Source organism: Peromyscus leucopus, chromosome 1, assembly GCF_004664715.2.
Source record: "Peromyscus leucopus breed LL Stock chromosome 1, UCI_PerLeu_2.1, whole genome shotgun sequence".
Classification (NCBI taxonomy): domain Eukaryota; kingdom Metazoa; phylum Chordata; class Mammalia; order Rodentia; family Cricetidae; genus Peromyscus; species Peromyscus leucopus.
In genome coordinates, this window is record NC_051063.1 from 64,968,323 (window position 1) to 64,981,543 (window position 13,221).

Here is a 13,221-nt window from a genome sequence, read left to right on the forward strand (position 1 = left end):
CACTTGAAGCAGGCAGCTTGGGGCCAGTACCGCTGTGAGACTCCCATGGCCTGGACAGAGTGTTGGGCTCTTTGAAGATGGGCCTGGGCCTCTCTTCCAAGAGAGTGCTGTGCCTATGGCACTGAGCCATATACATGTACCTCTTCCTGCCTCTACTCTTCCTTCGTGTCTTTCCTCTTTTTCCCAACTCTGTATTTTAGAGGAGAACCAAACCGGAGCAAACCTCTAGCTTGTGTAGCTGCAGGGATGGCTGAAAGAACAAACGTTATCACATCCTGGACAGAAACCCTTTGTACGTCTGAACATTTACTATCTTGTCTTTAAGCCCAAATATCTCCCATGAGAATGCACAGGACAGAGGTGGTGAGATGGCTCGGGGGGAGAGGGTGCTTGCTGTACAAGCCTGGAGACCTGAGTTTGATACTCGGGACCCACATAAAAGTGAAAGGAGAGAACTGACTCCATGTCCTCCACATGCTCATCGCGGAATACTCGTGTACATTAGGAAATCCAATATCAATAACAATAAAGACTCCTGGGTGAATGAAGTTTACTAGTGTTTTTTCTGTTGCTGACTGTTTTCTAGTTTGGGGAGTCTTGTTATAAAGAATAGCTTGGCCTAGAACACCTATCTCTGCCTCCCAAGTACAGGAGTTACAGACACACACCATGCTTCCTTTACTTACACTTCTCCACCTCTCTTTTCTTTCTTTTTTGTTTTTGTTTTTTTGAGACAGAGTTTTCACTGTGTTGTATTCCTGGCTATCTTGGAACTCACTCTATAGACCAAGCTAGCTTCAAACTCAGAGATCCACCTGCCTCTGCCTCCTGAGTGCTGGGATTAAATGTGTGTGCCACCACTGCCTGGCTACTTACACATCCTTTTATTTTTAATTAATTTAATTTTTTTTTCATTTTACATACCAACCACAGTTTCCCCTCCCACTATCCCCCACTTCCACTTCTCTTAATGGGAATGAACATTACAGATGATCTGAACTTTTCATTGTCATGAACGCCTATACACACATGAATGACATACATACTTCAGAAGGCTTGACCCACTCAGGCATGTGCTACTGTACATATCACAGACACATCACTGGTGTGTTTATGTGCACAGGTTGCAGACATGTACATCCAGCTTCACAGCAAGAATCTACCTCTACAGAGAGGGATGGCTTTGAAGGATTCATGAAAAAAACATGAAGGAGAGTTAACTTGCATTCATCAGTACTAATTTCTTGAGGCAAATACATTTGACTACATCTTCACTTTCAAGGGTTCTATCTCTTCTAGAATGAATGTGCACAAACCACCTCAAGCTCTGAGCTGGGAAGGGCACTTAGGCTTTTCCTGTGGTCAGAAACCACTTAGCAGGTGTTCGCAGCTGCTCAGAGGTTATGATGAAGCATCTTGGGAGTCTATGGCACCCACAGGCCAAAGAATGTGGAATAAGCCAAAGTTGAGCCCAGCATAAGAGCACCACAGGAGGAAGTGAATTCACAAGATGCTAAGGTGTGTCTATGTGGGCAAGTGAAACTACAGGCTCATGTGTGGAACGTGGAAACCAGGTCTTTTTTTGTCTCATCAACTAGTGTGAGCATCAAACACAATGGACTGCACTAAGTTTTGAGGAGAAGAAAACAAAGGCCTAGAAAGCAACATAAAGGCATGTCTTAGAACCCGCCAACCAGTGGCACACACCACCTGGCTAATCAAATGGCAGAATCCATGTTATGGTAAATTATTTCAGATTGAGGCTGAGTGTACTAACTTTAGATGCCTGTGTGCTTTGTGGGAGAATGCTGCATTTGGGGCATTCCTCATGAGAGAGGTGTTGATGGGTCCTGGCTGTGCCCCATGCTAGGCCTGTGATGACCCAGGAAGGCAATTTCACTGGCATGTCTTGATTCCTGTAAGACTATCATTAAAAACCTAAACTTTATCATGCTTTCCTGCCCTGCTCTTTTTGATATAATAGCCCAAGCCAATTAATAACAACGCCCATCTCTGAAGGTCGCACAGAAGCAGCAAGATAAAGGGGCTGTCATGGCCGAGGCAATCGCCTGAGTGCCAGGCCAGCGGCCCTCACGGCACTCACTTTTAATTTCTACATAGTGCCATTTGGACCAGAAAAAAAAGAGTTGTTTTAAAATTAATTACCTTGTCAGTGGCTATTATGATTAAAAAGGAGGCCCACATCAATATCATGTGCCTTATTCAGAAAGAGAATTACAAGAAGAGCCATAAAAATCAATTTTTTAGGCCTGGAAATGGTGTCTCTTGTTTGACAGGTGATTCCAGGATGTGACAGCCCCACTGGGGGAAGGGTGGCTTTTTTCTATCTGGCCAGGGCCTGTTCCCCATCCGAGGACATTACCTCCCATGATGCAAAGGGCTCTGGACTTCTGGAGGAAAGTCACAGTGAAAAGTCACCCTTTCAGCTGCAGTCACGTCTGTGACACAGGAACCCTGGGGTGCCTTGGACCCACTGAGGGTCCCATGGTCATTGAGACTGCAGAGGGCACCCATGCAACATTCCACAGGACGTGAGAGATGCCCCCAAGGAGCTGCAAAGGTCTGAAAGGTGGATTGGTCACGACTGGTCAGTGCCATCCCCTGAAGTGCTTCGAACACACTGATAACCTGGCTTGCTTCCCTTTTCACTCTCCAACCAGTGGTTGGGATGTAGGATCTTTTGGCATTATATTTTTACTTAACTGTGGAGTCTACATAAACTTAGAGATCAACTAAGGTTGGTTCTGTCCTCAGCTATGGGAGAGACCATGTTTGTTGAACAAATAATCTTAAGTAACTCAAATACTGATAATATAAAATGGCTAGATTACCCAAAATATCTGAGGGTAATTTAATTTCCTAAAGGTTTCTCTTCATCATAAGTCATCTAGTCACAAAAGTAAATTCAGCCAATAAAATAAGTGCACAACCAGCCTGAAACTTCCCAGGTTCTCATTCCTCACCCAAGCCCTGGGAAGGTGCTGTTGGGGACAAGATCTATATAGCTCCATGAGGCCTGAAGCCCTGGGGACCCTCAGTTCAGAGGGTCTGACTGAGATATGAGAGAGTTAACACTTCAGAGGCAAACAGCAAAAACCCAGAAGTAGTAGGAGCACAGAACACCCGACATGACTTGAGGTGCCTCATAGGATCTAGTCCTAGTAACGACCACATTCCTCTTTCCTAACTTCTCCACTGATCCCAAGCATAATGCCCTTGCCACACAGACATATTTTCTAACCTTACCACCCCATCCTATTCCTCCAGCAGCTGCCATTAAACCCAGGACACTCTGAGGCTCCTGCCCCCAGCACCATATAGGACAGCTTCATGCAGCAGAACACTGACGACCTGAGCCAATTGGTTCTGGTAAGCGAGCACCTGCCCCACCCTGGCCTATGGGAACTGCTGCTCCCTGCCTGACTAGCAGACCCTGCCTTAGCAGGCTAATGGTCCAAGCTTGGTACATGAGCTCCTTCTAGGGAATGACCAAGGGTCACTGCACTGGAGAAGCTGCCTCTAAAGAGGTCATGGAGGTTAACAAGGTCAGAGGGGACCTGACACGAAAGGAAGAATCCCCAGAGTTGTTGGCTTTCTACCATGTAAGGACACAGTGTCCATAAGCCAGTTTTAGAGCCTGGCTTGCTGCCCTTAGCTTAAACTTCAGCCTCCAGAATTGCAAGAAATGAATCTCAGTCAAGTCTCTTGTCTGAAGCCTTCTGCTGTAGCATCCAGCACTCCCTGGGACAGTATCCATCTCTAGAGCACTGACCATGGACCAAAAAACAGCAGGACAGGCATGGAAGACTTGGGGCATATCTAGACTTTGTAAGTTACTGGCCAAGGCTCCTTGTAACTTGGACTCCACCTACTTTCCCAGTGCTCCAGTAAAGACTGAAATTATTGGTGGAATTTTTAGAGATTGGTTTTTTCCCTCTGGAAAGTGAATGGTTCCCTCTCCCAATGGCAATGTGCTGGGTATTTACTATGTGCTAGGGGCATTCTGGGCCATAGCCACATTGATCTTACCCAGTCTTGCAAAAGTCAGGCTCCTTGATGATACATGTCCCACTCTGCCGGGGGAACTCTGTCCCACTGTGTATCCCTAGCATGAGGGCTGCATGCCTCTAATCTACACCTTCTGGCTAAATGGCTGGTCTTCTCTCTCTCGATCAGTCACCATTCCCATTTGTTTTCTAAGCATAAGATCTAGATATTGAGTATATGTACCACATTTTTTTCATCCATTCTTCCGTTGACAGGCATCTAGGTTATTTCCAGGTTCTGGCTATTACAAATAGTGCTGCTATGAACATAGCTGAACATGTATCTTTATGGTATGAATCAGCATTCCTTGGGTATATGCCCAAGAGTAGGATGGCTGGGTCTTGAGGTAGTTCAATTCCTAATTTTCTGAGAAACCGCCATACTGATTTCCACAGTGGTTGTACAAGTTTACATTCCCACCAACAGTGGAGGAGTGTTCCCTTTGCTCCACATCCTCTCCAACATTGACTGTCATTGGTGTTTTTGATCGTAGCCATTCTGACAGGTGTAAGGTGGTATCTCAGAGTCATTTTGATTTGCATTTCTCTGATGAATAGGTGAGACAGTTGATTGGCTTGATCAGTTTGGGAGGCAACTAGGCAGTGGGACCAAGTCCTGTGCTCATAGCTTGAGTTGGCTGTTTGAAACCTGGAGCTTATGCAGGGACACTTGGCTCAGTCTGGGAGGAAGGGACTGGACCTGCCTGGACTGAATCTACCAGGTTGATCGCAGTCCTTGGGGGGAGGATTTGCCCTGGAGGCGGTGGGAATAGGGGGGTGGGTTGGGGGTAAGAGGAGGGGGTGGGAGGGGGTAGAATAGGGGAACCCGTGGCTGATATGTAGAACTGAATGGTATTGTAAAATAAAAATAATTTAAAAAATAAAATAAAAAATAAAAGATCTAGATATTGAATGTACTACTTCCTCTCCTCACATTGAGACAACTCCACTGATTATAAAACCCCACCGGGCCACATGGAAGAACCTTAGCCTCCTATGAGAATGCCGTATTTCTTAGGAATCTAGCAGAAAAAACCACAGCTGAGATCTCTAGAAACGGAGCAGCCCTTAAGTCTCAGATGCCCATAAGCACTCAAAGCAATGCTCAGTTTCACCAGCTCCAGGGAAATAAAAATTGTGCTGCCTCCCCAAGACTAGTTAGAAGTGGATAGGTGGGGGAGGCATGTTTGGTAAAATACCGAGACCCTTTAAAGGGGGTCTCCACCAGAGTCTGGTGGGGATCCGTCAAGGAGCAGTTGATATGAAGCCACCAGAGCATAAACATCTTGCAGACGGAGGATGAGCAGCAAGAAGCCATTGACAGCACTCTCCAAGCATTGCTGTGGATATTCACATGCACAGAACACACACACACACACACACACACACACACACACACACACACCTACACACATATGACGATCTAAACCTAAGGCATGGAAAAGAAAGAGATGCACAACCTCTGAGACAAAAGCATAGAAGCATGCAAAGAAACCCAGACACTGAATCCAGGTGGTACTGCGCAGCCCCAGAGGCTCAAGACACAGACGCAGGGTGCCAGCAGCACCTCACTGTTTTATTTCTTCAGAAAAGAGGAGAAAGGTTACACATGTCAACCACTGAGTAGAGGTGTGTAATTTTCCTCATCATAGCCTTCTACATGCATTTGGACATTTTTAGTAAAATAAAGAACATACTGCAAATTTCATCAATCATCTGAGACACTGGCCCTTACCAACTCATCTTGCTCAACTGTAACTGGACTTGACATGTCCTGGCTACCATGCTTTCAATGGAATCCATGGCAATGCTGGCACAGGCCTTGGGGTTTCAGGCTGATGACACACATAGCAAGTCTGCGGGCTCCAGGCCCTTCGGCTTGCTATGGGAATTCTGTACTGTGCAGGGTGAGCTCCAGGCAGTGGGTGTCCTGAGGCTTCCAAAACTTGGGCTGTAGGCACAGCCCATAGAGACACCTGCACTTTTTCTCCAGGGCAGTGGGCAGCAAATGAGGTGCAAGAAACAGCTCTGTGCCAGCCCCACCAGAGCATTCCGGAATGACCTAGATCCTTAGCGGGGAGCTCGCCTTTGCCTAGAGACACAGCGCTTTTCTTCTGCTCACTGAACAGCAAGGCGAGTTCTGGGAACGGCCTAAAGAGAAACATTTAGATTGGAGGGGTCTTTGAGCAGCCTGACAGCTGACGGATGACCATCCATAAAGCGACAAAGAGGGGCTGTGTGGCAGCCGGCGTCACATAGCCTCTCCCTGGGAAACTAATTGCTCCGGATTGTCCCAAGGAACATTATTTTTCTGGCAATCATTTCCTTTGAATGCCCAAAATGAGCATGAAACAACTCTTTTCACTGGACATAAAAGTTAAATGTCCCAATGTTGATCAAATTAACTTCAGCACTGTGACAATGGACTGTGTTTGTGAGAAAATAATGGGGGGACAGAGGGGTGCTTTATGCCAGGGTTTCACAGTTGTAATGTAAAAATGTCTCTGTTGAACTAGCCAGGCCACATTTCAAAGGGGACACTGAAGGCTCCTGTCACTTGGCATAAAAAAAAAAAAATCTCATTTCATGGGCTGAGCACTCAGGAAGGTTTCAGGGCATCCTCACAGTTGCTGCCTCAGGGTCCTGGTTTTGTCACCCTAGATACCCTCTAAGGGCTAACCTTGTGTCAAGAAGAGCATCACAGCAGTGACCAGTGCAGGCACCCCCTGGAGCCACAGAGGGTGGAGGCCTTTGACATCCCAGCATCCCCAGGCCCTAACACAGATGCCTTCGACTTCCTGGGCCTCTGAACCTACCTAAACTTCTCAGTCTGCTCTTCAGCACCTATGGGTTTTCTTTTAAAATCTTTCATAACAGGGTGTGGTAGTACCACCTTTAATCCAAGTACTAAGATGGCAGAGGTAGGCAGATCTCTGTATGTTCAAGGCCAGCCTGGTCTACAAAGCAAGTTCCAGGCAGCTAGAGCTACACTGTAAGATGCTCTCAGAACAAAACAAAACTCCCCATATACATACATACATACATACATACATACATACATACACACACACATACACACATACATACATATACACACCACCGCCACACACACACACACACACACACACACACACAAAAAAAAAAAAAAAAAAAAAAAAAAAAAAAAAAAAAAAAAAAACTTTGGGCTATAGAGTAGGCTCAGTGGTTAAGAATTCTTGTTGCACTGGGGTTTGATTCCCAGAATCCATATGGCAGCTCACAGTCCCAGGAGATCCAATACCAGGCCTATGTGGGACATACATATATTCATGCAGGCAAAGCACTCATACACATAGAATAATAAAATAAATAAATCTAAAATATTTCAATTTTTTTCATAACTAGATATTTAAGGCTAAAAGCTCACAAGTCACACAAACATAGACACATTATCTTACACAAGAAGTCTTGGCTGGCCAGGCATGATGGCTCATGAAAGCAATACCAGTATTCAGGAAACTGAGGCAGGAGAATTATGAGTTCTAGGCTAGTCTAGGCTACAGAGTAAGTTTCTGCATCAAAAAACAAAAAAGAAGGAAGGAAAAGAAGGAGAAGGAAGGAAGGAAGGGAGGGAGGGAGGGAGGGAGGGAGGGAGACAAAACCCCCAAACAAACCTGCAAAGAAAAGGAAAGACTGTGAAGGAAGGCAATTGTAGCTGCGTATGCTGGAGTGAGGGGCCAGTGCCTCACTGGTGTCTCAGGGACACAAGTGTCTTTGCATGCAATGGTTCTAGTGCAGGCAGGCATGCCACTCACAGCTGAGGCTCCTGAGAACTGAGTCAGCAGTGGCTCTTGGACTTGTTTCTTTATAACTTATTTTAGAATAGTCTTCGATTTGGAGGAAAACGATGGCATACTGGCGCCTCTTGGTTTTCACACCATCTTTCTTCCCCTTTTGCAGACAGGGGTGTGATATTGTTGATCCCTGGGTTGGATGCCCCCACTTCTCAGACGAAGACAGGGACCTACTGGCAGGCTGGACAGGGAGATTAAACCGAAGAAGCCAGCCTCCCTATCCCAGCCTCCTCACTGTCTCCTGCAGCTCAGTGGGGCCTGCAGACAATGCTCGCACGGTTCCCAGTGCTGCGGCTGTGAATACAGCGCTGTTGGTGGCGGTGTCCATTCAAAGGCCAGTACAGCATTGTCCTCCCCAATCAGCACAGTAGAATGCAGTCTGCTGGTGGCTGCCAAAAGGTTAGCCTCCCGATGAAAGGGCGGGCCGTGATTCACCGCTCCTGCAGAGTGGCCCTTTGTGCCCAGCAGCCCAGCCCTACACTGCGGAGGTCCGGATCTGCGGCTGGCTGAACTCGCCACAGAAGCCATTCATTGGAATGCAAAGATGCAGAAAAGTGGCCCCCAGACCCCGAGGCTGCTTTTCTGGAGGGATGGTGGTGTAGGGCAATGACATATTCTAATGCCTTACCACATTGACAAGCTGACCATGGTCACCAGGACTGATGGACATTTGGTCTCTCTCAGCTCCCAGCTCCCTGGGAGGTCCCAGAAAAACGGCCATGGAGCAAACAGCAGGAAGAACCACACAGACAAGGCTCTTGCTGCTGGCTGCTGATTCACTAGCCCAGGAAGGCAGCCCCATGGAGACATCACCACCACAGAGGAACCTGCCAGGAAGGAGGTTCCAGGGTCACCCACCCGAGACTCTAGCAATCTCCTTGAAATTTAGACATGATCCTGAGGTGACACGATCAGTTCGGTGCTGTCCTCAGGATCTGGTCTTGATGGGGGCAGCACCAGCTACTGTTCACTCCAGGAACTAGTGAGCAACATTATCATGGTACCTCCACACAAGCATGGCTGGGCAGGGCCCACACCTGAGGATACTTAAGAACAGGGCTGGTGAAGTGCAGGGGAGCTGAGTTGAGGACACCAAAGGATGAGGACCTCTGGGCTCACAGGTTACGTGGGGAAGATACAAATGGACAGAAATGGGATGTTTTGTTGGGGCAAAGCACTTGAACCTATCTCCAAGTGCCTGAGCTGTTCCCATAGTGGGTGCTGAGTTCAGGCTTCAAGCATGGTACAGTACCTGCTTGGGCTTCAGCCCCAGATGAAAGGTGTGGCTGCATACAGATTTTAAAGACAAGCCCTTAGACCGGAGCAACAACAGGAGAAACCTCAGGTCTAGCTCCCTTATCTGTGGTTCTTCTGCAGGGACCTGGATGACACCAGTAGCACTAGAGCCCTCTCTTACCCTAGAGGCTGTGAGAGGTCAACAGAGGAAAGGACCCAGTGGAAGGACCATAGGCTGACCTCTCTTCCATGATGGCATGGTCTCCAGAGGTCACTAGCCTTGTGCTGTCCAGTGATGGACAGGAGTGAGACTCTGTCTCCCGACTCCTTGTATCGAGCACTGCTTCAGAAGCACATGAAGACAATAAAGGAGGAACTCACAGAAGAAGAAGCTACTCGTGTGCCATTGAAGAGAGAGATGGTAGGATGCCCAGTGACCCCAGCCCCACCCTACAGGACACTGTGGTCCAGAGGGCCCAGCTTTGCCTCTTACTTTAGGGGCACACTGATCTATGACACAGACATGCATGTACAAATTTGCCCAGTACAAGCCCCACAAACACATATGTGTATTCACAGGCATAAACATGCTCACACTCCTCCACATAGACATTACACACACACACACATACACACACACACACATACACACACAAATTCCTTGTGAGAAGCACAAGGAGGAGATAGGCCTTGTGCTTAAGGCTTATATAAGGACCTACTCAGCAGCTGTTCTTTGAGACCTCATCTGATGCTAGGGACCCTCAACACACACCACTAGGCCATCGCCCCTGGTCATGCTGGGGCAGAAATTTGCATACTCCCTAGGATCTCCCATCATGGGAGTCTGCTAGCTCTGCCCTCAAGAATTTGATGGTGCAAGAACAACACGCTACATGTGACTAGAGGTGATTCTATGGGAACCCTGGGTGGACTGCTTTTCCTTCAGGTGCACAAATCTCCCAAGAAGCCCGCACAGGCTCAGGAAATGTCCTGCGTCCTGCCAATCTTTTCTTCCTGCCTGAGTCAGTGCTTGCCACATCCCAGCTAGTGTGTCCTCTCTCAGGGATGCAGCAACAATCAATATGACTGTCCACAGGACAAGTGGTGATTTGGAGATTGCAAAATCCTCTGCTCAGCAAAACACCTGTATTCACAGATGGCCACTTCAGGAGACCAGACAGGAAGTGCTCTGTGAAGGTGCAGGGGATAGAAGAGCATAAGGAGAGGCCAGCCATGGGCTAGTGGGAGGCTAAGATCTGAGTGGAAGTCAGGATGGGCTGAGAAAAGGAGACTAAAGCCAAGCCAGACAAGACCCCATACACTCCCTCTCCTCTGAACTCAATGTATTGCCCTTGCTGAGTTAAGGCCAGAGCAAGGCCTCCAGGAAACAGTGTGAAGCTCAGGAAGAACCAAGACCACCTGCCCTGGTCTGTGGGAAGTGGCTTTAGCCAACCAGAGTTGATCCTTCCTCATCACATGGCAAGAGAATCGACTTAAGGACCATAAGAAAGGAACTGAGTCTAGATCCAGATGTGTCTCCCAGACTGGGCTTCAGAAATGCCTATCTGTAAGTCAGATGGATACTGTTACTCAGGTCCAGATTCATCCTATCAGTCAGGGCTACCATCTTCTCTGGATGACAGCCCATTAGTCCTAACCCATCCAAGATCACACAGGATATCACAGACAGAGGAGCCTATAGCCAGAGCAGGTGGGAGCTGTAGTGGGTAGCCACAACTTAGTATATATAATATCTTAGATAGAACATATTAAGTATTAGGTTCAGGTTCTTTAGGATAGGACACCTTTGAATGATCTTTATAACATGCTGTTTACCTATGCTCTATACTTCTCTGGATTTTAGTATGTGTTTCTTGCTTGATATTGTTTGCATTGGTTGTAGTTACATCTTATCTAGGTCATTATCTCTCATTATTTCTAGACAATATTTGATAACCATTCCTTTGTATATAGTCTTGTATTAGTTTAGAACCTTCTTATTTAGACAAAAAGGAGGAGATGTAGTGGGTAGCCATTCTAGCTTGGTTCTGGAAGTTCCAACCCCCATTGAGACTCTGGCAACTGTCACGCCTACGAGGCGGGGCAAGGGGAGGCGCCTGGGGACCCGAGAGCTGGATGGGCCAGCGCTCGCTCTGGGCACTCTCTCAGTGCCGGGACGCTGACCAGTGCAGATTGACTGTGTAGAGCTCCGGAGAACACCGCTGGACTGCATTACACCTTCCCCAGACCCTGCGACCTACCCATTACTTAATTTGTGAGTTACGCCATTAAATAAATATCCTTTCAACTACGTGGAGTGGCCAAAATAATTTCTCCAATAGGGAGCCCCGGCAGAAGGTGAGTAGTCCCTAGCTCTGACAACTACTAAGGCCACCAGCCCTTCCTCAGGGATGATCCTGTGCCCAGGAAGCACAGATGGACAGGAAAGAGACAAAGGCAGGAAGAAGGCAACGGTATGGTTGGGCAGCAGAGCTTCCTTGAGTTGACCCAGGCAGAGCACCAGAGGTATCCATTCTTGAATCCATACCTAAACACAGCCATGGCAATTCTGTGTAGTTTGCATTTGCCCTCCTCTTCAAGGCACAGCTTTCTTCATTTTCCCACAGAACACAGAAGGAAAGGGAAGTAATATGCAACCATTTGCTCATTTGATCAGGGTCTGCTCAAATAGAGCTGGAGATTTTACATTCCTTATGGGTTGACATTCTGGAGGGCCATTCTCAAACAGGAAAACAGAAACCATGAAGTGGCCTTCGAGCAGCCTCAGCCATGCTCAGAAGTGGCTAGGATACAGCACCTACCTGTCGAGCACATAGCCCAGAGCCTTGTGCCTGACACCCGAGTACACTGAGGGGCTTGTCTCCCAGGCCACTAAGTTGGATGCATCATGAAAAAGATGGATGTTCACCAAGTCGAAGGCACTGTAATGAACAAAAAAAGGGACCTTATACCAGGAGCTAGAATTCCAGTTACCCTGAACAGAGCTATGCCTCTTTGGCTCCCACCCTCTTCCTCAGCTCAGGATTAAAGCCCTGGGCACCCATCCTTAGTCACTACAAAGTGAACCACAGCATTGCCTCCCCATGGCCAGAAGGCATGAGACCTTCAGTTATATCTCCAATAAATCATCACTCTGGCCAAGTAAACTAGAGCTATTTTCCTTTAAAGAAAAGATACTATTATAAAACTTCCTGTAAGCTGGAAGGAGGAGGATACTTCTCTCTGAGTCTCTGTTCCCAAGAGCCCACACTGCAGGGATGAACCACTGTTGGGGACTCTGTAAGACAGGGGCATGGAAACAAGCAAAAAAACTGTCCTTCCATTGCCTCTGAGCATACAGCCTGAGGGGCCTCATGTATATGGACTTGATGAGGCCAGAGTGAGGTCTGCATCAACCTTTCCCATGACCTGTGACGTCCCTAGGCATCTCCAGTTAGCATGGACCATCTGCCTTACCAGATAATGGCTTCATACCATCCCAAAGGCGCATACTACCATGTTGCATCTTCTATAGGGCACTGGAACTGGACCTCACCATTTCTCTTCAGCAGCAATGTGAAGGAAAGCCCAATAACTCAGCCACTAGCTCTGTGCCTAAGTGATCCTCCCATACTGTATAGGGAGAAGTTGGTCCCTGAGAACAAGGACAAAGAGTAGCATGGGTGGCCAGCCACCTCCTGGATGGGGTCATTAGCTCTATCTTAGGAACCCTTTGCTTCTCTCCCCCATGTCCATTCTGGACATTGTCCTGACCAACTCTATGGGCCTGGGTCAGTACCTTAGTTGAACTATAGAGACCAGGGCTTAGTCAACTCTTGTTTCAGGAGCTGAAAACTGAGCCACGTTTCTGTGGTTCTCAGGTGGACAAGGCGAGCATTACTATGGAGAATGCTTTTCTAAAGGATGAATAGGCTAGGACAAGTGAGTAGAGCTAAGACCTCATTTGTCTGTGCCCAATAACCCCAGGCTGTCTTTGCAGAGCTTAACTTTGTGGCCTGGGACCTAATGGAAGGCCTTCCCACCAGTTCAACTGTGCAGTATGCTCTGACACACACAGGTCACAC

The 13,221-nt window shown here is 47.6% G+C and overlaps 1 protein-coding gene across 1 annotated transcript in view; it reads right to left on the minus strand.

The window, feature by feature from the left end:
• Positions 1 to 13,221, minus strand: part of Inpp5a (inositol polyphosphate-5-phosphatase A) — a 202,630-nt gene that overhangs the window by 46,766 nt on the left and 142,643 nt on the right. Inside the window, exon 8 of the mRNA XM_028869475.2 lies at positions 11,959 to 12,078. Within this exon, the coding sequence (XP_028725308.1) occupies positions 11,959 to 12,078 (120 nt within the window). The remainder of the gene's footprint in view (positions 1 to 11,958; positions 12,079 to 13,221) is intronic.